General features: G+C 41.2%; 1 protein-coding gene across 1 annotated transcript in view; it reads right to left on the bottom strand.

Annotated features, from left to right (window-relative positions):
- The window catches only part of sorcs2 (sortilin-related VPS10 domain containing receptor 2), a 409,650-nt gene that overhangs the window by 24,550 nt on the left and 357,515 nt on the right, over window positions 1-27,585 (bottom strand). Inside the window, exons 14-19 of the mRNA XM_030076136.1 lie at window positions 24,353-24,460; window positions 9,181-9,301; window positions 8,859-8,992; window positions 8,068-8,196; window positions 7,441-7,612; window positions 6,856-7,042 (exon numbers count right to left, since the gene is read on the bottom strand). Of these exons, the coding sequence (XP_029931996.1) occupies window positions 6,856-7,042; window positions 7,441-7,612; window positions 8,068-8,196; window positions 8,859-8,992; window positions 9,181-9,301; window positions 24,353-24,460 (851 nt within the window). The remainder of the gene's footprint in view (window positions 1-6,855; window positions 7,043-7,440; window positions 7,613-8,067; window positions 8,197-8,858; window positions 8,993-9,180; window positions 9,302-24,352; window positions 24,461-27,585) is intronic.

Below are 27,585 nucleotides of genomic sequence, written 5' to 3'. Positions count from 1 at the left end.
ATGGACAAGTTTATTAGAACCAAAGCCTGACAACCCAGAGATGAGACCAGGAGGCAGAGTTGCAGTCTTACACGCTTCTCTGCGCTTCCATTAGAGCGGCTACCCACCCAAATGCCCATAGTGACTGTGTCTGCCCCCCGACCACTGAAGCCAAAAGCAAAAAGAGGAGGAATTAATCACAAAAACATGATAAAAATCAACACCTCCTCTACTAATAATGTAAATAGAGACAACAAGATAATTAAACGTGGGCTCCTGAATATAAGATCACTGTCTCCTAAATCACTACTAGTAAATGAGCTGATATCTGATTTGAATATTGATTTGCTCTCCTTGACTGAAACCTGGCTAAATGAAAATGACTATGTGGGTATTAATGAGTCAACCCCTCCTAGCCATATTAATATTCATGTTCCTCGGGATGGTCGAGGTGGTGGAGTTGCAGCTATTTTTAACTCAAAATTGGCTATAACACCAAAACCTAAATTTAAGTACAATTCATTTGAAAGCCTAATTCTTACTCTTTTTTATCCAGCTTGGAAGGCAGCTCAACCAATCTTATTTGCCATTATATACCGTCCTCCTAACTCAGCGTATTCTGAATTTCTGTTAGAATTCCCAGATTTCTTACCAGATCTCTTAAAACGGCGTTCATTTTGTTACTGGACTCAATTGGCTTCTCTCAGAGAGTAAATGAACCTACCCATAAAGATAATCACACCCTTGACCTTGTCCTTACTTATGGAATTGACATTGAACATTTGACAGTGTTTCCACAGAATCCTCTCTTATCTGACCATTATCTGATTACCTTTGAATTCCTTCTTCAGGATTACCGTCCGCTTGAAAAAAGCGTCTCTACTAGATGCTTATCTGATACTGCTGTTGCTAATTTTAAGGAGGAACTCCCATCAGCTCTGAGTTTACTACCAAGTTTAAATTTAACTGATGACTCTTATGCTTCCTTTAGTCCCTTGCAAATTGACAATCTCTGCGATAGTGTTGCAGCGTCACTACGAACGACACTTGACGCCGTTGCTCCTCTTAAAAAGAAGATTATAAAACAAAAGAGGTTAGCTCCATGGTATAACTCACATACTCGTGAGCTGAAACGAACCTCACAGAGACTCGAAAGGTTATGGCGCTCTTCCAAAACTGAAGAATCTCGCTTATCCTGGCAACATAGTCTAAAAATTTACCGAAAGGCCCTCCGTGTCGCTATAACGGCCTACTACTCATCTCTGATAGAGGAAAACAAAAATAATCCCAGGTTTCTTTTTAGCACCTTAGCTAGACTTACAAAGAGTCATAACTCTACTGATCCTTGTATTCCTACAACTCTCAGTAGTAATGACTTTATGAACTTTTTTAATGATAAGATTCTAGCCATTAGAGATAAAACTGATAACATCCTTCCCACAATTGGCATTAACCAAACACCTCTTGAGACATCTATCAAAGATAATAAGCTAGAGACCTTCTCCCAGATTAATCTACTGGAACTTACTTCAATTATCTCCTCCTCAAATTCATCTACATGTCTCCTGGACCCAATTCCAACCAAGCTGCTTAAAAAAGTATTACCTTTAGTTAGCACATCTCTTCTTGCTATGACGAATATGTCTTTATCGACTGGTTATGTGCCACAGTCCTTTAAAGTAGCTGTAATTAAACCACTCCTCAAAAAACCTACTCTTGACTCAGATGTCTTAGCCAACTATAGACCAATATCTAATCTTCCTTTTCTCTCAAAGATATTGGAGAAAGTAGTCGCTAATCAGCTCTGTAGCTACTTACAGCAAAATGAACTATTTGAAAACTTTCAGTCAGGATTTAGAGTGCACCATAGCACAGAGACAGCTCTGGTGAGAGTTACAAACGACCTCCTAACCGCATCAGATAATGGACTTCTCTCCGTTCTTGTGCTATTGGATCTTAGTGCAGCTTTTGATACCATCGACCATCACATTCTATTACAGAGATTAGAGCACCTAATTGGCATTAAAGGAACAGCTTTAAACTGGTTTAAGTCCTATTTATTAGACTGACATCAGTTTGTTCATGTAAATAACGAATCCTCCTCCTGTGGAAAGGTAAAATATGGTGTTCCGCAGGGCTCTGTGCTTGGCCCTATTTTATTCATCTCGTATATGCTTCCCTTAGGTAATATTATCCGGAAATACTCTTCCATTGTTATGCGGACAATACTCAGCTGTACGTATCCGTAAAGCCAAATGAAACTCATCAGCTAAGTAAACTTGAAGCCTGCCTTAAGGAGATAAAGGCCTGGATGGCCACCAATTTTCTACTATTAAACTCAGAGAAAGCAGAAGTTATCATGTTCGGCCCTAAATACCTTAGGGAATCAGTTTCTAATGACATAGCTACTCTGGATGGCATTACTTTGGCCCCCGGCTCCACGGTAAGGAACCTCGGAGTCATTTTCGATGCGGATTTGTCCTTTACCTCCCATATTAAACAGGTCTCTAAAACCGCCTTTTTTCACTTGCGTAATATCTCAAAAGTCCGACATATCTTGTCTCAGAGTGACGCAGAAAAATTAATCCACGCCTTCGTTACCTCTAGGTTAGACTACTGTAACTCCTTATTATCAAGTTGTACCAGCAAGTCGTTAAAGACTCTCCAGCTGGTCCAAAACGCTGCTGCACGTGTGCTGACTAGAACTAGGAGAAGAGATCATATTACTCCAATATTGGCTTCTTTACATTGGCTACCTGTAGAATCTAGAATAGAATTTAAAATTCTTCTCCTCACCTATAAAGCTCTTAATGGGCAGGCACCATCTTATCTGAAAGAGCTCATAGTTCCTTATCACGCTGCCAGAGCACTGCGCTCCCAAAATGCAGGTTTATTGGTGGTTCCCAAAATCTCTAAAACTAGATCGGGAGGCAGATCCTTCCAATTCCAGGCTCCCCGTTTGTGGAACAATCTTCCTATCTCAGTACGGAGGGCAGATTCACTCTCTATCTTTAAGAGTAGACTTAAAACTTTCCGTTTTGACAAAGCTTATAGTTAGGGTCGGCCCAGGTTGCCCTGGACCAGCCCTTAGTTATGCTGCTATAGGCCTAGACTGTCGGGGGACTTCATATCATGCTCTGAGCACTTTCCTCTCTTCTAATCTTCCTCTCCCCTCTTCTTTTCTTCTTCTTCCTGTCCCCCCCATACCCCTTTTTTTTGTGCATGTTTGTTCCAGAGTCCACTGCCCCTTTGCTTTCGTTGTGCTTTTTGTGTCTTGTCTAGGTCAAACTGTCCTGCTCATCCTGGAAGGTCATCCAGCTGCAGATGAGATGGCTAGATGCTGCGTGTCACTTCCATCTAGATTACCTGTTCAGGATACCCTGCTGTTTCTGCTGTTGTCTGCTGTCCCAGTTTGTCCCTATCTCCCTGTCTATGTCTCCTTGTCTCTCTCTCTCCCCTCCCACCCAACCGGTAGAGGTAGATGACCGTCCACCCTGAGTCTGGTTCTACCTGAGGGTTCTTCCCGTTAAAGGTGAGTTTTACCTTGCCACTGTCGCCAAGAGCATGCTCAGGAGGGAATCTGTTGGGTTTCTTGTTTCTCTACTATAATTTGTAGAGCGTGGTCCTTACCTGCTCTACCTGTAAAGCGTCATGAGATAACTTCTGTTGTGATTTGATGCTATATAAATAAAGTTTGATTGATTGATTGATTGATTGAAAAATGAAGTGCTAGACAGCACCAGGCCCTGACATGATCCACACCTACTGGCTAAAGAAGCTAATCACATTTCATGGATGTCTAGCAGCACAAATGATCCCACTACTAATAGATGGGACCCACCAAGAGTGGCTGACACAATCTCGGAAAGTCCTGATAATGAAGGACCACCATAAGGGAACAATTCAATCCAACTACTGGCCTATAACCTGCCTCTCCACAACATGGAAGCTCCTGTCAGGAATCACTGCAGCTAAGATGAGTAGGCACATGGCTCAATACATGAGCAGGGCCCAGAAGGGAATTGGCAGCTACTGGTTGAGAGAGTAGTCACTTGGGACTGCTCTGTCGGTTCCAAGACCAGGAACACCAACCTATGCACTGCATGGATCAACTACAAGAAAGCCTACAACTCGATGCCAAACACATGGGGATGTGGAGGACAACTCTAGAACCTACCTCAAAGCCAAGTGCACAAGTTAGCATCAAGTGTGGCATATACCAAGGAGATGCTGTGTCACGCCTTTCAGTTCTGTATAGGCCTACACCCCATCAGCCAGTTCCGAAGTGGAACTGGAATTTTCAGCCACCTCCTCTACATGGATGACATCAAGCTGTATGCTGGCGATTAGCGACACATCAACTCACTGATCCACATTACCAGGCTCCACAGCAATGACATCGGAATGTCATTTGGACTGGAGTGTGGTAGAATGGTATCAAAGAGGGACAAGATGGTAGCAACTAAAGTTGAACTACCAATAGGCAACATAGCAGATGTGTAGGACAGCTACAAATATCTTGGAATCCTGTAGGCAAATGGAAACCTTAAGGAGGCTGCAAGGAGGTCAGCCACAACCAAATATCTCCATAGAGTGAAGCAGGTCCTGAAGAGCCAGCTGAATGGACAGAACAAGAGCCGAGCCATCAACATCTACATCCTGCCAGTGATCAGATACCCCACTGGTATAATATCCCTGCCACAGCTGATAGAGATAGAGGCCACTGATATCAAGACAAAGAAGCTCCTCACAATGCATGGAAGGTGTACACTAAGTGGAAGGAGGGAGACTGAGGACTGGTGAGTGTCAAAGCCACTATTTAGGATGAGACAACAAAGATCTGTGAATACATCAGGAAGATGCCCCCCAGTGATGACCTGCTAAGTGAATACCTCAGGCAGGAGAAGCCAATGAGGAGGAGGAAGAGGAAGAGGTACTATCATGAAAAGACAAGCCCCTGCATAGTATGTACCACCGACAGATAGCAGAGATGGCTGATATGGAGAAAACATATCAGTGGCTGGAAAAGGCTGGACTGAAAGACAGCACAGAGGCACCAATCATCGTGACATAGTGGTGGTTGACAAACAGCAGAAGGCAGAAGTGATAGATTTAGTGATCCTGAGTGACGGCAACATCAGGAAGAAGGAACACAAGAAGCTTGAAAAATACCAAGGGCTGAGAGAGGAGCTAGAGAAGATGTGGGGGGTGAAGGCAACAGAAGTCCCAGTAGTAATCGGAGCTCTCAGTGCTGTGACCCCCAAACTGGGAGAGTGGCTCCAGTAGATTCCAGGAAGAAAATCTGAGATCTTTATCCAGAACAATACAATCCTTGGAACAGCTAAGATACTACGCAGAACCCTCAGGCTCCCAGGTTTCTGGTAGAGGACCTGAGATTGAAGACCGTGATTGGAGAATTTAGGGAACAGGAAGGGAAGGGGGGCAGGGCGGCAATCCTGGCATATGAGTTGCTTAAACGCGCGTCTCAACCAATCAGAGCATTTGAACAAACATTCTGAAACATTCTGAAAAACATTCTGAAACTAGGAAGCTCTCAGTAGGACACATGCCTCTGTCACCACTATGCAATAGTGAAGATATGCCAGTTCCACATGCTGGATGTTCACCAAAAGTTAATCACAGGCATCACCATCCTGCCCTTGGCCAATCAGTCGGAAAAGCTAATTACTTCTTCCTTGCCCCATGATCAAACTTTCCATTAAGTTTCATGATGTTGCATGAATCCAGCATGTCCCACTTTGGCCAATCAGTGTGAAAAAATACTCACTTATTCCTTGGCCCATGACCAAATTTTCTGCCAGATTTCAGGCAAATCCATTCTTGTGTTTTTACACCATGACAAATACCGTATTTCCCCAATTAATCGTCCAGGCGTTTAATATGCAAAATCAACTTGGACCCCAGGCGTTTATTTTTGCACAGACCTGCACCAAGCCATTATTGTGATGACAGTTACTGTCCAACATATTTATAGTCGGTCGATTTAAGATTACGGTACACCCTTTTTTTCTAACGTTAGCTAGCTCTCTTATTTGGACAGAAAACGGAAGTGCCGCACAGTTATTGTGCGGCTAACTGTTTACTTCTGCAAAAATAAGGTGAATAGCCTTATTTTGGGTTACCTCAATATAATGCAAATAATCGCCCCGTCGATTATTCAGGTGGGCGTTTAATACGCAAAATGGGTGCAGACACATTTTGTTTAAAAGAACCAAGCAGCTATTTGCGGCCGGGCGATTAATTGGTGAAATACGGTAAATGAATATCTAATATCTAATATTGAATCACTGAATGGTGATGACTTTGTTAACCAGAGGCAGAATACTGTAAGGTGCTTACTACACCCAAAAATTCAAATTTCTTATTAAATTAAATTTTAGGGATTTTGATTGCATCTTATGAAATCTTTAGTACCCCTGCATTATTTGCAAAATGGTTTGTTGCAATGTAAAATGTGAATACATTGTAGTAAACTAATTATCATTATTTACACTGAATAAACACAGTTTCCTTTTCATCAGATACAAGCTGATTTGGACTGACAGCATGACTAACATTATAGCATGACTGACATATTTCAAAATATCTTCAGGGTCAATTCTGAATGCAAATAAGTGTTACATTAACCAAAGAAATGACAAATTTCAGCAGTGAGCAAGTGCTGTTTGAGAAAGCTGGGCTGATCAATGATGGCTGAGCCTGTAGCAAACAGTCAGAGGGCTGCACACATTACTGATGTTATATTACATGATTTCTGGGTAATGAAGTCCTTCAGTCTCTCAAAAATTTAAGTTGTTATGTCTTGCTGCCACTTGGTAAAGCTTTATCATTTCTGTGACTGTGTGTGAGGCTGACCTGTGACCTGTATGTACATGGTGGCCTCATCGTGCCCTGCCATGTTCTCAGCCTTCACTGTGACCTTGTAAATGCCTGGATTTTCATAGCGATGCTGAATGGGTTCATCAGTCACTGTCAGGTTCTGGTAGATGGCCCGAACCCCGTCTCCAAGGTCCACCTGGTACTTTGTGCTGCTGGTGTCACCCTGATTGAAGGAAACAAGGTTTCTTTTCAGCAGAATCAAGTAAAATCCATCTCTTATCCTTAAAGATGGAGAGCAGCTAATGATTATTTTCTGTTAATTAATCTGTTGATTTTTTAAAATTAATCAATTAATCATTTTGACTGTGCTAAAAATGACAATTTTTTTATTACAAGTCCCCTGACACAAACATACAAAATTTCGATTTAAAAACAATATAAATAAAGAAAAGTAAAGAAAAGCTGTAAATGTTTGGTATTTCTACTAGATGAATGAGTAAAATGATACAATCTATTAATTTTCTGTCAGTCAACTAGTCAATTAATCACCAATCATTTCGGTCCTAAATGATACAATGTTGTTCCATTTGACACTCAGCATTGTCACACCCCAGACGCTACCTGCTCCTGGTGGACGATGAATGTGATGTCATCACCAGGCTCCACAGCCAACATCTGTCCCTTGATGCCAACCTGAAGGCCTCTGGGGGGCAACAGAGGGCAGGTGTGCTGCTTGGCACTCTGTTGTTTGTTCACCCCTCCTTCACACTCGTTCGACACCACTTTCCTGTACCTAAAACAAAGAGGGACGTGCCAGTGTCAGGCCATGTCCACACTAAGTCAGGTGAATTTGAAAATAATTCTTTTTCTACATATTATCCTAGCATACACACAAAGCCAGCATTTTCTGCCCATGAAAACAGAACAACTGTTTCCAACAGTCTCAACAACTGTCTCCAAGGTGTGTATCTGAAAATGCTGTCCTGGCATTGTACATGTGGAGGTGGAAGAGTGGAAGATCTGTAGTAGCATACATACACAACAGGGAACATTGTGGATTTTCGGGCGTTTAAGTGTGGATGGCGGCTTTTGGAAAACTGAAGCAATGTGAAAAAGGACAAAACAGTGTTTTCTGATTTACCGAGTTTAGTGTGGACATGGAATCAGAGCAGGGAGGGGGGCAGGGCCGGTGAGGGTGTGCAGGATGAGTCTGTGATTTTGTGTATGTGTATGCATATGAGTGCTTACCCGGTGCTGGACTCGTAGGTTTGCCCTTGGTGGCAGTCTTCAGGCGGGGAGTCCGGATCATGCCAGAAGTCAGCAAAACAACGATCGCCCTCTGTCTTCAGAGTCTGGGAACGCTCAAAACCATAGTCACTACACACACACACACACACACACACACACACACACACGCACAAACAGACAAACAATACCCATGAGTTGACCCATGAAATATGGTTTTAGATATGTAATCCTCACATTCTGTAAATGCAGTATGCTATCCTATGTGAGTAAATGTAATAGCATGATAATGTGAAGACTTTTTAAAAACATGTATCTCTTGTCATGCATATATAATGTGCATCCTCTATCAGATCTATATCCACATTATTTCGTCTCTAATTTTTTTGTCATAAATTTGTGATCTTTAATTTCTGTAGATTCTACACTTCCCCACTTGCACAACTCATATTTATATTTTATTTTTTTATTTTTTTGCTATATTCAATCTCATCTACTGTAATCTAATTTAGTCTAGTCTAATCTAATCTAATCTAATCTAATCTAATCTAATCTAATCTAATCTAATCCAGTGCACTCCAATTAAATCTGATCTAATCCAATCTAATCTAATCCAGTATAATGTGGTCCAAGCTAATCTAATCTAATCCAGTGCACTCATCTTGAATCTGATCTAACATAATGCATCTAGTCTCATCCAATCCATCTAACGTAAAGTAATGTAATATAATTTAAGGCATCTATATGAGTTTTCTACAGGTGTGAGTGTCTGCTGTATGCTCAGTGTGGCTCACCAGTTGAAGTCTTTCTCAGTGCACTGACAGGGCTTGGCTGTGATGGCAGAGGTGTAACTCTTCCCTTTTATACAGAATGCCATGTCCTTCCTCTTCCTGAAACTCCGCTCCTGGCCCATAATGCACTTCTCTCCCTGAGGTCGACCAAAATAAATAAATAAATAATAGATAATTTTAAAAAAGAGACTATTTACTTTGAAATATATCTGGGATGGTTCTTGACATAGGATGTAAGCGTGTATCAATGTGTCAAAGACTGGGAATGCATTTGTCTCAGGGTGTTTGGACTATATGCAGATGAGTGCTGATGTGTGTGTGTTACCTGCAGGTCTGTGAGTTTCCAGGAGTCATAGTCAGACTCAGTGCACTGGCGGGGGAAAGACTGTCTGAAGTCAACTTTAACCAGCTCCCAGTCAGACCTGTAGCTGATGTGGCCAAACACACTGCACACACACACGCACGCAAATACATACACAAACATGTTGTTAGGCCAATAAGACATGAAAAGAGTAAATGGAAAAGATATGTTGTTAGTTGCATTCATTCATCCTCACAATTATACAATGTATAAGATAAAGAAGACAAAAATTGTTCATGCAGTAAGATATGAACATTACATGCTATTTTAATTTATGTTGAAGACTGTATTTCCTGTCTTCACCAGTTACATCAGCAGTTCTTGACTCTGTGTGAAGCCATTTATGTAACCGATGTGTTAATGTAATAGTTTTATATTTCCCCAGTAATCTCATGCGGTCTGCTGCTCAGTCATATGAAGACGCTGTACTGATATTATGTTTTACACAGGTATGTGAGCTTTTTCTTTATTATTTTGTCCTGTAAATTTGTTTTATATAGGTAATTTAATACTTTTATACACAATATACATTTTCATGTATGTTCATGTTCACATTTTAAATTTAATAATATTTCATAAATTTAAAAAATTGCTGCTGGTTGGTGGGGAAATAGTTTTTAAAGGCACACTGTAACTGTAACTATACGATCAGAATTAGATGTATTTTGTTTTGATTTAATGGAAGACTAAATGTGGTGGCACACAAGTCATACAGTGAGTTGATGGCAGGCCATGCTGAGGAGAGGTGTACATGTAGAAACCCAGTTGTTTGAAGTTGCTGTACTGATATTATTGTGATTTACACAGTCTTTGAGAGAATATCTTATCTTGCTATCCACTTTGCTGCTGTGATGCATGAAATTTCTCCACCGTGGGACTAATAAAGGAATATCTTATCTTATCTTATCTTATCTTAATACCCTCCCCCTTCGGGCAAGGCAGAAGTTGTCTTTGTCTCAGTCATCATCATCATCATCACCACCATCATCATCATCATCCTCCACAACACAACGCAGAGTTCATAGCAAAACACTGTCAGGCCATACCGGCTACATTTATAAATCCAGCCTAACTCCACCATGCCCTGGGATCAGTAGGATTCTAATCTGTGCCTTTGAGTTTAAAAAATGCAGAAACATTTTAGCTTGATAAACAGTAGGGTTGGATTATCTGACTCAAATTGAAATCAAAATGAAAAATCCAATCCAATGACTGAAAAGTTTGAAAACTAGAACTCTGAAAACTAGATCTGTGACAGTGTTTAAACACAAATACGCAGTTCCCTATGCAAAAGGCAGTAGTGATTATTTTTATCTTATTTTCTGGTATTTCTGCATTACTCGATAATTATAGTAGAGAGAGACAGGAAAGGCAGGGGAGAGAGAAGGGATGACGCAGCAAGGGACCAAAGCGAGGAGCCCAGTTCTTCAGATGCTGGGCCTTGAGTTGCATGGCCCAGCATGATAGTAAAGACTTTGTGGCAAGGAATCTGATGTGATCAGCAAAACCAAATTAAAGTGTATTATTTAAGACTATGTTCCAACAAAAAATGCTTGCCATACTGCCTTATACTTGCAAAACATGTTTAAATAAATTGTTTACTTAGCAAATGGGTCTAGAACCTTGCTGTTATACAGCCAGACTTTTTGACTTGGAATATTTCTGAATTTCCAGCATCGTACATATCATCAGTGTTTTTCAATCTATGTTCATGTCATCTCATAATTATTCATGTCATTAACTATACAATTCACAGTGTGTATATGCAGGAGTTTTCACACCTTTTCATGTTATGGCCTCTCAAGTTGATTTAAGTTAATCACAACAAATCTGACATTAATCCAGCATCACTGATCACTGATCTCAGGTTTATATACATAATTTTAAAATTATAGGAATATAGCATTTTTGTAATTTTCAAGAGGTTTTTTTTTTTTTTTTTTTTTTTTTTTTTTTCCGATAATTTTGTGATCATTTTTTGCAATTTGCTAATAACGTTTTGCCCCCATGGCTTTGAAAGACATCAGATTTCAAAGGATTTAACAGTTTGGATGCGATATATGAAATTGTTGTATTTTCTGCATTCTAACAATTCCAAGTGAATTACATTGAAAATAAGCTACCTTAACGTACCTAACCTAACCCAATTACCTTAACTACCTTACCTGAAAAATAAATCCCTTAAGGACCCCAGAGGTCCCCAGACCCTACTTTGAAAACCACGAGCATTCAACCTTTTTCCTTCACTTCTCAGTCCTGTCCACTAGATGGCGATGTTTCATATGATGTAAAAAAAGGTAGGAGCCTCCACTGCCATTTATGAATTCATGAGCGTCTTTTCCTTTGACCATGTGTGTCAGTCACAGCAGAGCATTGTTTTTTGAAGCAGACTGATTTGACACAAGTCAGTGGCTCCTTCATATATTGTTGTGTTGGCAGTGGCTGGTGCTCACTTCGTTGGGAGCACAAGGCGAGCATGACTAATGGCATCCTCACCGCTGTCGTTAAAGGCAAATGATGGATGTCTTGGCTACAGACTCACATATGCTGTTATTAATGCTCTGCTTCCCTTTACCTTACTGCCTCTCTCACTTATCTGGCCAGCTGTCTGCTGTTTTTCAGCATGTTTTGTCTCTCTTCCTGCTTAAACTTTTTTCTATTTCATGCAGTGGACTAAACACAGCTCCGCTCTACATTTCTCTTTCTCCTCCTGAGTGTCACTTCTCAAATCTCAGAGCTCAGTCCATGGGTTTCCATGGAGAATGGTGAAGTGTGGTGCTCCTCATAACTGAATATGACCTCGGATTTGAACCCAGGCCGCTGCAGTAATGCCTTGTACAGGTGGCGCCCCCTTCATTTTTCATTTTTGTGTTTCAAAATAATAGTACTGAACTGGATATCTGCATTTTTTTTTTAGTCTACTCAGAATTTGGAGTGTGACCCACCAGTTAAGAACCACAGGATTAGAGATTTGACGCCCCTGTCAGACCCAGAAAGGTATGTGTGTGTGTATGTGTGTGTGTGTGTGTGCAATTGGAATTTGCTGTAGTGCATGGTGCAGGAAACCAGAGGGGTGAAAATGGCTAAACAGTAACAGCAGAATAAGCCAATGGTATCATGCAAAAGCATAGTGAGTGAGCCCATTGGGAGTCTGTCCAGCACCTCATATTTGACCAGCTGACATTAGTATGAGTGGTGGAGGCTCTGTGCTCCCCACCTGTCCTTGCTGCTAAGTCACTGCTCAAAGACTTCATTATGGGATGGCAGTCTGCACCGTCAAAAATCGAAAATCCATGGCAAGGAAATAGACCCTGGCTAATCTGTCAGACATGAGCTGCCCTCAACACTCCTCCTTGGGCAGCAGACCCATCTCACTGTATCTAGATAGACTCTGTGTGTGTATGTGTGTCTGAGTCAACCAACAAGGTGTATGTCTGACGTGCAGATAATGATGAGAGAACCTGAGTGACCACATCTAGAGTGCGTATGTGTGACTGTGTGTCTATGTGTGTGTGTGAGTGTGTGAGTGTGTGTGTGTGTGTGTGGAGCAGGGGTGGGGGTGGGGGGGCATTTCTTTGCCCTTCTCAGTGGATTATAGCTGAAAGCTGGCCTTATCTCTGAGCTGAAGCCTGAACTTTGAGATGATGTGTCGAATCTCACTGCAATAAACTGATGCAGAGATTGAGAGAGAGAGAGAGAGACAGACAGACAGACAGACAGACAGACAGACACAGACCAAACATAGGAACTGAGAGAAGTAAGACTATATACTGGTGATGGGGCACCTAGTATGAGAGGAGCACAGAAGGGCTTTGTGAATTTACTTCAAAGGTCGCTGGATCAAGAGTTGATGATGTTTCACTGCACTGTGGAAGTGATGAACTTTGTTATTAAGATAGTGAACAAAATAATGGCAAATGAGTTAAACCACAGACAGTTTTACTCATTGTTAGATGAAGTCGACAGCGCATATTTGGATCTCCTGCTGCACAAAAAAAGTCTGGTGGCTGTCCAGGGGAGAGGTGCTGCTTGTCTGGAACATGTGAAAACCTTCTTGGAAAGCAAAGGCCTCAGCTATCCCGAACTGGGAGATCTAGACTGGCTGGAAAAGCTGCACTTCATGGTGGATATGACAAGTCACTTAGACACGCTGAATAAATATCTCCAGGGAAAGGGAAGCACGGCCCTGCAGATGCTGGAGGATGTTTTGGCGTTTGAGCGCAAGATGACAGTGTTTGCCAGAGATGTACAGAGAGGTACGCTCTCTCACTTCAGAGCACAATCACAGAAATTGTGATTATTTACAGCATGCGATTTAATAATTAATAAATAAATATCGTAATGCAAGCTGCATTTGGAGAAAGATTCAGTGAGTTCAGAAAGGAAAAAACACTCTGTCCTTCCCAGTCACACCCCTGGACATCGACCCATCCCTGCTGAACATTTCTGCATTCACAGGAGTAAGTCAGCCTGATCTTGAAATTGAACTGGCCAACACAGCGGATAAAGACTCAACTCAACTCAACTTTATTTATAAAGCCCTTTAAAACAACCACAGCTGCAACAAAGTGCTGTACAAAAATAGGCACTAACAGGAAAATAAATATTAAAATAATTGTTTATTGTTTTTATTGTTTTTAAAACAATATAAAACAATAAAACAATTTAATAAAGAGAATAAAACAATTAAAAGTAAATTAAAACAAACAAACAAATAAAAACAATAAATAAAACAAACCATAAAACACTGAAACAACACTAAAACAATTAAAAGTAAATTAAAACAAACACAAACAAATAAACCAATAATTAAAACAAATCATAAAACACTAAAACAGAAGCGGAGTCTCATGCGGGATTGAAAGCCAAGGAATAAAAATGGGTTTTAAGACGAGTTTTAAAAAGACTTATGGGTGTCCAAGATTAAAAGCCTGACAGCGGCTCTTGAAGAAGTCACCCGTCAGAAAGCCACTCTTGCCAAAGTGCACAAACGGAGTGATACTGAAAACCTCCCCAAACCCAACAAACTTGTTTTTGAAACATGGAATGCCATTCCTGACACGTACAGTGGTATGAAAAAGTTTAGGCACCCCTGACAATTTCCATTATTTTCATTTATAAATCATTGGGTGATTGGATCAGCAATTTCATTTTGATCAATCAAATAACTGATGGACATAGCATTATTTCAGCAGTGAAATGAGGTTTATTGGATTAACAGAAAATGTGCAATATGCATCAAAACAAAATTAGACAGGTGCATAAATTTGGACACTCCAACAGAAAAATCACATCAATATTTAGTTGAGCCTCCTTTTGCAAAAATAACAGCCTCTAGACGCTTCCTATAGCCTCTAATGAGTGTCTAGATTCTGGATGAAGGTATTTTGGACCATTCATCCTTACAAAACATCTCCAGTTCACTTAGGTTTGATGGTTGCCGAGCATGGACAGCGCGCTTCAAATCATCCCACAGATTTTCAATGATATTCAGGTCTGGGGACTGGGATTGCCATTCCAGAACATTGTACTTGTTCCTCTGCATGAATGCCTGAGTAGATTTTGAGCAGTGTTTTGGGTCGTTGTCTTGTTGAAATATACAGCTCCGGCATAACTTCAACTTTGTGACTGACTCTTGAACATTATTCTCAAGAATCTGCTGATATTGAGAGGAATCCATGCAACCCTCAACATTAACAAGATTCCCAGTACCGGCACTGGCCACACAGCCCCACAGCATGATGGAACCTCCACCAAATTTTACTGTGGGTAGCAAGTGTTTTTCTTGGAATGCTGTGTTCTTTCGCCGCCATGCATGACGCCCCTTGTTATGACCAAATAACTCAGTCTTTGTTTCATCAGTCCACAGGGCCTTAATCCAAAATGAAGCTGGCTTGTCCAAATGTGCGTTTGCATACCTCAAGCGACTCTGTTTGTGGCGTGTGTGCAGAAAACGCTTCTTCCGCATCACTCTCCCATACAGCTTCTTCCTGTGCAAAGTGTGCTGAATTGTTGAACGATGCACAGTGACACCATCTGCAGCAAGATGATGTTGTAGGTCTTTGGAGGTGGTCTGCGGGTTGTCTTTGACCATTTTCACCATCCTTTGCCTTTGCCTCTCCGATATTTTTCTTGGCCTGCCACTTCTGGCCTTAACAAGAACCATGCCTGTGGTCTTCCATTTCCTCACTATGTTCCTCACAGTGGAAACTGACAGCTAAAATCTCTGAGATAGCTTTTTGTAGCCTTCCCCTAAATCATAATGTTGAACAATCTTTGTTTTTGGGTCATTTGAAAGTTGTTTTGAGGCCCCCATGTTGCCACTCTTCAGAGGAGAGTAAAAGAGAAGAACAACTTGCAATTGGTCACCTTAAATACCTTTTCTCATGATTTGATGCACCTGGCTATGAAGTTCAAGGCTTAATGATCTCACCAAACCAATTCTGTGTTCCAATTAATCAGTTCTAAGTAGTTACAGGTGTTCAAATCAACACAATGACAAGGGTGCCCAAATTTTTGCACAGCCTATTTTTCACATCTGATTTAATTTCATACAACTTAATATTGCTACACTAAAAATCTTTGTCTGGAAAATACCCCAGTACTCAGCTTTTGTTAGAAAATGAATTACATGCCAATGTGATCATTTTCTGTGAAGACAGAGTAAATTATTATGCAGCCTCAGAGGGGTGCCTAAACTTTTTCATACCACTGTATATGAACATGAAAAAGTATGCAAGCATGAACTTTATGAAGTCCAAATATCATTCCCGCCTCACAAATGAGAGCATACAGCCCTGTGTGAAGATCAAATTCACATCTTACAGCCCCGACATAGAGAAGATCTACAGCTATTTTCAGAAACAGAAGTCACATTAAACAGGTGAGAACACTAAAGCCGTGTTCACACCGGACGCGATGAACGCGATGAAATCGCGCGTAACGCCCGAAACGCGCCGCGTGACCATGGAATCATTTATTTCCTCAATCGCGTCTATCGCGCGATGGACGCGTTGATGCGAACCCGCCCTCCTCTCTCCCTCTTTCCTCTCCCTGATGTAGGTGTCCCGCAGACTTTTCCATCTGTGGCGACACACATCCACTGACAAGACGCACACACGTAGCGAGACAGATATGCCGGGTTAACGTTACCGCTAGCATGGTTAATAGTAAATTACATCCAATAGCTGCATTAGCAACGGACACATATTGCAAAATTTACCGGCACATGGCAGCCCGGCAGCCGGCACATGGAAGCCCGGTAGCCCGCACAGGGCAGCCCGGCAGCCCGCACAGGGCAGCCCGGCAGCCGGCACACGGCAGCCCGGCAGCCGGCACAGGGCAGCCCGGCAGCCCGGCAGCCGGCACACGGCAGCCCGGTAGCCCGGCAGCCGGCACACGGCAGCCCGGTAGCCCGCACACGGCAGCCTGGCAGCCCGGTAGCCCGCACACGGCAGCCCGGCAGCCGGCACAGGGCAGCCTGGCAGCCCGGTAGCCCGCACACGGCAGCCTGGCAGCCGGCACACGGCAGCCTGGCAGCCGGCACACGGCAGCCTGGCAGCCCGGTAGCCCGCACACGGCAACAATAATATTGTCCTCCATTTTTCGATTTCCTTTGGCAGTTCTTGACATAGGTGACGTAGGGAGAATATCAACACTGATTGGCTATCGCGTCAAAGCATCACGCGATGTCGCGTCAAAAGTTGAAATTTTTCAACTTGCGCGATGAGGCGTTTGACGCGATGAAGCGTCCAACGCGACGCGACGAAGCGTCAACGCGACGCGACGAAGCGTCAACGCGACGCGACGAAGCGTCAACGCGACGCGACGAAGCGTCATCGCGTCGCGTGTATCACGCGAAACGCGCCGCCCGACACTAAATCGCGCGTCATCGCGTCTTTGCATTGACTTTTAATGTAAACTTGACGCGCGAATTTGCGTTATCGCGTCCGGTGTGAACACACCTTTAATGTAAACTTGACGCGCGAATTTGCGTTATCGCGTCCAGTGTGAACACACCTTAACATTTAATAAGCTATTATTTTTCAGAAAAACATTTATTTCAGACCAGGAGCTGATGTAGTTTTTTTTTTTTTTTTTTTTTTGTATGTTCAGGTCACAGGTTCTTTGGTTGATTGCTGTACGTGGCTGAGAAAAAAAAAAAAAACAGAAGAGGATGAGAGCACATTGAAATGGACTTTTGTCAGTAAGATTCCTAATTTTATGTTTACTTTTTTAAAGCTGCTAAGGTGTGGCTATAGGTTTTATTTATATTACAGTGGGCTAGTTTTTATTTTATTAATTTTATACAAATACGGGAAAGACTCAAATAGGCCTGCATAGTTCAGTGATTAATTCATTTCAAAGTAGGCCTACACATTCACACTACACTTCTGTTTGGGGTTTTCCTTTGTTATAACAGGCAAACAGAGAAAAAGCTGTGTTATGTTTTGCGGCTCAAGACTATTTTTCTTTGGTGGAAAAGGGGGCAAAATGGCTCTTTTGATAGTAAAGGTTGCAGACCCCTGAATTGTCACAATTTGTCAGACATACATGCATATTCCTTAAATATCTATGACATGGAATGTTTGCAATGCTGACTTGGCAATAGGAAATAGTGTTCTTTTAAGCATGGAGGTGGAACGTATACAACCATCAGCCACAACATCAGATGCCTCTGTTGGATGAATGCTTCTTGTGAGGACATCACAGGTGATAATTGCAGGGGATGGTTACATCGGCTGCTGTGAGGAGGCGCCATTTGTTGTTTTTTTTACTGAACTAACTAGGTTTTTCCACTGGTGCAGGGTTGTTTTTTGGGGGAATTTTCTGTTCTCTGTATATGACTTTACATGAAAGATGAAAGGTGAATATTCTCTTTACAGTACAAGTAACACATTACAAAAATGAATTTACTGTACACTGTGCATATCCTTTTTTCTGTGTACTTCAGTATCATACAGTGTTGACCTGTCCCAGTAAACCTTTACCTAATGTTGAAATTGGAATCTAAAAAGCATGTCAACAAAAAAGTAGAACAAAACATAAACATGTATATAAGACACATTGCCAGGGTTTACTGCAATAGGGGAAAAAACATCTAAACATTTTATGGCTCACATGATCATGATGTTTTTATGTATGAATGAAATGTTTTAGGTAAGTAACTACCTTTTGCAGACATGAAATAGAGTTGTGATATCCCATGAAATAGGTATTTCAAAAAAAAAAAAAAAAGAAAAAAAAAGAAACAGAGCCACAGTGATTGGGAAAAACTGTAAGATGATTTTTCATTTATTTATTTATTTATTTATTTATTTTCCAGCAAAGAGCTCGGGCCAGAACTGACCCCAGACCATTGCAGCAAGGACTTAGTCTTGATACATGGTACGTGCTCTACCAGATGAGCCACCAGGGAATCCCCATTATATTTTATTCTTGTTAAAGCCTCTGGAGTACCACTTAGGTCATGGGACAAGGGACTCTCCACTGAAGCCCAGAATATAAATAAAAATAATACTAATCCCTTAAACTCTGATTTTCTCTGAAATTTTGCCATAAGTAGTGTCCGATTTTTTTTTTTCTTTTTTTCTTTTTTACCATTTTGTAGGACCCTGTCGCATACATATTCTGTATCAGCTGGTTGCAGCACTTCAGTGAAACTACATCACACTTATACTGAATGAAATCTTCAAAGCCAAGATGTTGATATATATTGATTTATATGAAGATGTCTTGTACATCATTTCATAAACATTTACCTAGAATTTAGCAGGACATATTTTGTATCTTTATAAACCTTAGGATCTCCACTACAATTTCAAATAAAGTTCTGTGGGTTTGAAGAATGCTCAGTGGTGCAGCATGCATTTGTACTGGCAAACCCAGTCATGCGAACAGCTGAAGAGGTTAATAACAATAATAACAACAACAATGATAACTTTAATAATTCTAATAAAACATGCACATGCGTAATTGTGTGAAATGTGATGAAAATGAAACTTGATCGGTGGTGTAGTGGTATCTGTAGGTAATTGGGTATCTGACTTGCACAAAAACACATGCAGTCTCATACACACTTGCACACATACTGCTATCCCATGCATACAGAGCGCATCAAAAGCAAGTTCTGTAGGCTACTGCAAGCCAATTACAAGACTAACAAAAATAAACTTTAATCCTTTTTCTAGTGCACTGCATTCTCAGTTTCATTTTCATTAAGCTCAGCTTTTCACAGATAAACTGATCTCATATTCCTCAGTTACAGAACACTTCAGTTAGGCCTACACATACACATTCACCAAGTGCATGTCAATCTCTTCACTTCTCTAAGAATTTCTCTGAGGTTTATAGAAAAGTCAGAAGATTGAAGAGAAAATCTGATGGATGTCAAACAGTAAGGGCACATCAGAAAACATCTCACATTATATTAAAAAAAAGTATATAGGGAGAAAAACTGCTTTGGTATAATTCAATTATGTTGGTTTTTCAAATTGAACTTGGTTTTTTGAAATTGAAAGTAAATGATTATAGACGATGCTGAAAAGTATGGATGAAAATTAAGGATAGAGGATAAAGTCTATTCATTCTCAAATGATTTCAGAATAACAGATGTGCATATTCCGAGTCTGTGAAACCACAAACTAATAATTAGGATTTAGGCAAAGCTGCGGAACAACACATGACACACACTCCTTCACACACAGCTTGGGAATCTTTGCACTATGTTGAATGGTTATTATTAATGTGAAACAAAGAAGAATGAAAAACAGTTCGTAGAATGTGTGTAGTACAGGATTTCATTGGCTACAGTTTTGCCCTTGTAGTTGGACAAAGCTACGTATCTCAAGCTTTTTTTTTGGTGGGTGTGTAAACACACTATATGGACAGAGGCATTGGGGCACCTACACATTACACCTACAGGAGCTTTTATGACATCCCATTCTAAATCTATAGGTATTTATATGGAGTTGGTCCCATGCTTTGCAGATATTACAACTTGGGTCTGTGGGAATTTTTGGGAATTCATCCAGAAGAGCATTTGTGAGGTCAGACACTGATATTAGATGAGAGGGCCTGGCTTGCAATCTCTGTTGTAGTTCATCCCAAAGGTGTTGGATGGGGTTGAGGTCAGGGCTCTGTGCGGGCCAGTCAAGTTCTTCCACACCAAACTCACCCAGCCATGCCTTTATGGAGCTGCTTTGTGCACTGGGGCACAGTCATGCTGGGACAGAAAAGGGCCTTCCCCAAATTGTTCCCACTAAGTTGGAACCAGAGAATTGTCCAAAATGTCTTGGTAAGCTGAAAAATTTCCCTTCCCTTTCCCCTGAAAGATTTCCCTTCACTGGAACTAAGAGGCCTAGGCCAACCCCAGAAAAGAAGCCCAAAACATTATCCTTCCTCCACAAAACTTTACAATGCAGTCAGGCAGGTAACATTCTTCTGGCATTTGCCAAATCCAACACTGTCCATCAGACTGCCAGATGGAGTAGGGTGATTCACATGGCTAGCCACTTGCTTATATACAACTGTGGCAATGGGACTGAATGAAACACCTGAATTGAATGATTAAGAGTTGTGGCCCAATATTTTTGTCCACATAGTATATATGGTAATTATAAATCTCCTTGCACAGGGGTGGTTATATAGTATACCATATACACATGCATATATGCACTACTATGCAGTGACTGATACACATCTCTGGCTATCTTTAGGTAGGTAGGTATATGGTACAGGTTTCACAAAATAGTCGACTAGCAAACCTACTTATTGAGACTAGTTGAGACTGTGTCACTGTGAACTAGTAGTATATCTGTAATTTTAGCTCTGTGCAATAATGAATAAATAATGAATAAACACTGACAAGTGTTTATTTTAATAAACTGGTTAATTCTTAAACTTTATGCAGCCTGTGAACATTGATGTCTATTGGAATCCACAACTGAAATCCAAATGCACATGGGAAACTATTTAGAGCTGTTGATGTAACCAAACAGCCCAAGAGTCTCTATTTTCGCAGATTGGGCGAGGCGGGGGCACAGTGCAGCTGTGCTTTGCCAACTGGGTGTGGCCAAGTGGATTTTGCAATTTTGGCAAGCTGTGCGCCGTGGCGCAAGTACTCCGCTATTCCTCCTACTGGCGCAAGGGAGGAGAGAAGGCGTGGAGGGGGTTTGACACAGCCGATTCACATTTAACCAATCAAATGAGCCCCTGTCCTCGCCTTTAAAATGCACTGCGTGAAGGCGTAATGAACTTTTACACAATTGACAAGGAGGTCTACTGCCGCAGGCGGAGCGGAGCCGGCGTAGTGCAACTTTGGCTGACAGGTGCGCAGTGCGCACACGTCACCAAAACCTCATGGGCAGGTTTCCGGAATGTCAGGCACATTAACAATGCAATAAATACCAACAAAAACACTATACCACATAAATTTATCTCCATATCGACTGTCCCGTCACAACTGATGTCAGATCAAAGGAGATTGGCACCGTTTGTGCTGATTGTGAGGTTTGGTGACGTGTGCGCACTGCGCACCTGTCAGCCAAAGTTGCACTACGCCGGCTCCGCTCCGCCTTGCGCTGAAAGTAGACGTGGTTTCAGATGGTGAGCTTTGAGCGCACCTCGGCGAAGCCTTTTGGCACGAAAATGTCACTGCGCCAAGCTGAATCTGTTGACACCTCCCCGTGCTGCGCGGCCACTCCCATCTCAGTGCACCTCGGTCTAGCAAAATACGAAACTGTGCGCCCCTCGGGTTGCGCTGGTCGAAAATAGCTCTGCGCGGGGTTCGCCTCACTGCGCCACCCTGCGCTGCGCCGGGAAAACAGAGCCCTTGGACTTGACCCTCAAGGATTTGAGACTTGACTTAGATGACTGTTTTTCTTTTTTCTTGTTTTCTTTCCTACACAGACATTTACTATAGCAACTCACCCTTTACAATTATGCTGCAGGTTTTGTTTAATATAATGCAGTGTTTATCACACTGTAGTATTGTATTGTATGGATGCATGTAATGTCTATCTATGGTCAGTCACATGTTATGTATTCGCATTGCTTTACCAACAAAGTAAAAAAGACTTGAGACTTGACTTAGACTCTAACTATTCAGACTTGACTTGAACTGTAACTCAAAGACATGAGACTTGACTTGGATTTGACCGTCAAAGACCTGAGACTTGACTTGTGCTTCGACTTGCCCATCAGAGACTTGAGACTGTCTTAGACTCCGACTAAAAGACTACACTTGGACTTGCAAGAGTTGAGATCTGAGCATCTCTGCCCTGCTCAGAATATACATAACATACCTGTATATATGCATTACTACACCACCAATTATGATAAAAGGTCAAGGATAACAGTGTAGCATCATCAGTCAAATTGTGTCATATCCATGGCAGAGTTGGACAGCACTCTCTAGCTGGCAAATTGGTCTAAGAATGTGCAAAAATACAAATAAAATAATAATAATAAAAAAAATTAGAAATTACAATGCAGCAATGAGAAAAGGGAGAAGGCAGGGAGGGCAGAGGCCAAATGGAGGCCTCTTCTCCCATCAACCTCTGCTGCAATGGCAATCAAAATTGAAAATCTGAAATGAAATCAGCTGTTGTTAATGCCACAAGATTGGGCTCCCTGCTCCAACAAATCAAGAGGGAACTGATGTGATGGGAGAAAAGCCTGGGCTCCCCTGAGAGGAGTGTATGCCCTGGCATGGCTTCTCTATATGACCCTCTAATCCAACCTGTTTAGAGATAAGAGGCTGATGAATTTAGACCCAACACCATAAAGAGAGGACTGTGTGAAGGATTGCGTTATAGAGGGGGCCACAGACAACATGGGTTTCTGTTCCATCTCAGACTAATGACAGCAATTAATTACCATCAAACTGTCAAGGAAATCATAAAGTAGTAATTGATGAGTTATTTGTTGTGATCTTTGGTTTTAAGTGTTCATTGCTACACTGTTTCTTGTTTTATTTTGTCTCCACATTTGTTAGGCACTTAATGTTTAATGTACATTTCCTAGACTTGTCAGTTGTCAATCAAACAGGTGTGCAGTGCTATGTGTCAGTAACATCTCAGTAATTTGGGGTCTTTTTAAGGCAAGATTTTTTTTCTCTATGCTTTTTTTCAGTCTATTAACAGGTTGAGAATTATGGAGGCTGCATTGGAAATTATAAATGAAGTTCTGACACCATGTTCAGTGCAGCATGGAGACCCATTTGCAGAAAGAGAAGCTCAAATCCATCAGATAGAGGAACTCAACTGACAATTATCTATTGTAACTACATGTGCCATTATTAGTGATAGCTTCAGTTTTTCACTTGTTATGTAACTGCTGGCTGGAGGGATGTGGACAACATATGTAGACTGATTATTCTCTCCTATTTGGATGGCGCTTAATAGTTTAGACACAAAGACAACGACAGAAGATGTGTGAATGTTTGAAAAGCAACTTTTCTATCTTATTGCTTTACTTATCTGCAGCATCCTAGTAGTAAAAATCTGGAAAGGATTCAGTATAATAGTCTCAGTTTTCTCTCTGTGTAATATGTAGAGGATTTTTCCTTGCCTGGTTTTCAGGCACCATGAATCATGCTGTAATTCAATTGGATCCAGCCATGTCTCTATCAGAGATTATTTACCAAACTCAGTGCTTATCCGATATGAGCTAAGACCATTGGTCAGTATTAAACCAATCATAGTAGGTTAACTGACAGCGTTATCAGGCATTTCTGCAACTTTTATACTGGTGAATTGTTAAGCTTTAAATTTATCTGTGGTATAAAATTTCTTGACAACAGAACAAATTGTCAAATTGCTTGCTTGCTGTCACAACATAACAACTGTTCTGGAGCCTGATCGTTGTCATGTTGGTTCACTTCTCACTGTATACTGTGGGGCCATCATCAGAGAATTTGTTGACTGGCCAATCAGGCATCTTGCACAGATTCCAGTTAAATCTACCCCTGCAATTACCCCCAGTTAAATATACCCCCTGCAAGGTTCCAGACCTAATCATTTTTTTTCCAGCATGTGTGACATTCATAGATGATCAGATTGCTGTCTTTTGAGATTGATGAGAGCAAGAGGAATGTTTTGAAACTGAACAAATTTTGAATTCAAATTTTACTTACGTCATAACCAGAGTCTCATCTCCAGGCTCACTCAGGAGTCCGTCCACAAATACAGAAGTGCTGGTGAAGTTGTGTATGGTCCATGTCTGTCCTTCGTCGGTACTAAATCTATATTGGAAGAAGCAAATTCCACAATCACTGACATTCAAACAAATATAATTCACTCTGAATAGAGCCATCTTGATTTTAAATACAGCTTCATCTGTGGAGAGGGACACTTGACACAGAAAGGTTGTGCAGCAAACCTGTGAAACAGACCCAACAATTACAAATTTATGGTATGTACCCTAGCCCACTGAACAAGCAAGATACCTTCTTCCACAGAAATGTTACTCATCATGTAAGTAAAATCACAAAAAACCATTCAAATCTTATGAGAGAAAATAGAGAAGTAGTCTTGTTAGAAATGATTTTTAAATGAATTGCTTTGAACAGCTGAAATTACCTCTCAACAGTCCTACAGTATTTGGTTTTTGGACGAGTCAGATCAACAGGTGGATCAAACATGCTTGTACAGCCAAAGGTGTACAGCCATAGGACCCCCAGACAGACTTTAGACCCCCTTTAGTGATGGTGTAATGCCAGATCCCCAGATGACAGTTTAGTTGTGTGTTAAATATGGGTAAGGATGAAAACTCTGATGACAATAACAATGTTTCTATATTATCTGCACCTGCTAACATCTAGTAAATGAAAAATTGTGAAAAAAGCATATTTGCGATGGGGGAAAATTGATTTGGTGACAAATTGTGATTTTTTTTTTTTGTTGTTTGACAATTTTCATAACGCCATGTTTACCCTAAATCAATTTTTTTCCTACAATTTAAGTCAAGTTAAATTAAGAAAAATAGTAAAAAAAATAAAATAAAATACAAGACACTAGCTGCATCAAAATTCAAAGGCAGTATATTCATATAGTATTATTGTTGTTTATTTGAAGTCTTATTTTTATTTCAACTTTCCTGAATTAATTTACTTAATGTAATTTTTAAAATATTGTTTCCAATACTTATTCATTTATTGTAGCAGTTGTGAAATTAAAAGCACAATGTCAAATCACAATACAAAATTGCAATAATTGCAGAATTGCATTATGTATCAAATTAGCATTCAAATTCAACAGTTAGGACTTGGTGTTACAATCATTTGTGCACCTTGATGTAGGAACAACCCATCTTGGAGGAAGCTGACACAGAACTTTCCCCATCAAGCCAATTCCTCCCTAGCAGCCAAGACGAATTAAAGGTGCCATTTTCACCTTTTTGGAGCCAAATGGTCTCTAACACCTTCATTCCCCACACAAAGCTGGACTGGCATTCGCCAGTTATTGCCTGTGAAACATCTTTAAATAAACATTCTCAACAACACTCTGAATTCCAGCTAGCCATCAGCGTTGAGCTTCAGTAAGATTGCTAGTCAGAATCAGAGACCCTCTAACCAAATGGACACAGATAACACTTCCCAAGCATCAGCAGGAGGGTTCATGCATCGGGTAAGGCCATTGTGTGTCACCACCAAATAAATAACCTGGCATTCTTTAGTTAACAAAGAACAGCCAATGACTTAAATGACTGACCTGCAAAATAAGATACTTAACCCTCCAGGTCACACAGATACACACACACACACACAGTCACAGGAAACCACTGGACGGTGCTCTTCTTGTTCCTATACACACCCAGTGGAGGAAATGACTGTTGATTACAAATGGACCTTATTCCATATGAAATTTAACAAACTCAATTTAAATGCTCTGTGTAAAGAACAGCAAAGATTATGTGAATGTTGCAAGAGATAGGAGATCTATGACACCATCTAATCTGGGAAATATGGGGGATTTTTAAGACAGTTAATAAGGCTTTCTTAGCCAGGTTACAAATTAATATGTCATGCCAGATGTCTTTCCACTCCTTAAGATGAGGAGAAATTTAATGTAATGTATTATTGAACATTAGACCAACTTAATTCCAATTATTTAAGTTTGGCAGTGTTTAACAGATACTGCAACCTGCTTACGAGGAGACCACCCATTTGGTACTTTTATCTGCTAAGTGTCAGATTTATGGCCAAGTTAGCTGATAACTGAAACATATCTGATTGGCCAAGCAGTCCCATCTGGGAGGGTCTCCACAAAATGGGTTAAAACCACTACGCACCTGAGAATCAACTGGGAGAGAGTATGGAAGAAAATATTTAACATGGAGGGGGCAGAGAGAGTTAGAGAGTCCGTTTTGCACCCGAGAGCGCAGACTTAGCAGAACAGCTTGAGTGTCCTGAGCTCAGACTCTGACGTTGTTTCGCTGACCACAACTCCCTTCCGGGACTCTGGTGCTACAATCTGACCTTCTCCTGCCAACCAACCAGCCACCACGCTGCAACTCCGTAAGAAGTTAACTGCTGATCACCAAGAGACGTAGTTTTAATTGGTAATTTTTACGTCTATCCTTAGGTCAAATTGCCTTGGTTAACTAATAATCACTCTTATGGTGATTAATAATGGCTTTCAGTAATTTCCCCTATCATTTTTGAAAGCCTGTCCAAGCAAGTGTCCTACATTGACATCAGTGGATGTTGCCATCATCGCCCTTTTATCAGGGGACACCATCCATTAAGGCAGGCCCACCACAGGCTGATCAGACCTGGGTGTGTGTCATGTAGTTGGCTCCTCCATGGTCCCATAGAGGCCTACATGGGATCCTTCCACTTTAGCCACAGCCAATGACTGCTTCTTTCAGCTTTAATCTCTTTCCTCTGGGCCTGCCCGCTGATTCCGACTTTCCGAAGGAGCCTTATAGTAGAACTGGCGAGGAAACCTCTGCAGCCCACTTCAACTGGACACACTTCAGCTTTCCAACCTCTTGCTGTAGCTTCAGCTACCAGGTCAGAATAGCGCAGCTTCTTGTGTTCATAGGCTTCCCCCATGGCATCCTTCCAAGGGATAGTCAGCTCGATGAGGGGAGTGTGCCAACCGGACTTAAACCAGAGGACCAGATCTGTTGGTTGCTGCAATCTTAGGTGGAAAAGTGAGTCACTGGTCCAAGTCAGTGTGCATTTTCTTTCTTTGTCTTGTAGCCCCTCAGAGTCAGAAGCAAGATCCAGCACCAAGCACCAGCCATGAGCCCACATGTCCAGAGTGGGCAGGTAGGATTGCTCATTGAGTGAATATTATTAGAATTAATATAATGAAGAATATGGTGTAGACCTGCTCTATATGAAAAGTGTCCTGAGATGCT

This window comes from Myripristis murdjan, chromosome 18 (assembly GCF_902150065.1).
Source record: "Myripristis murdjan chromosome 18, fMyrMur1.1, whole genome shotgun sequence".
Classification (NCBI taxonomy): domain Eukaryota; kingdom Metazoa; phylum Chordata; class Actinopteri; order Holocentriformes; family Holocentridae; genus Myripristis; species Myripristis murdjan.
The sequence above is the reverse complement of the archived record's forward strand: the minus strand, read 5'-3'. Positions and strand labels throughout refer to the sequence as shown.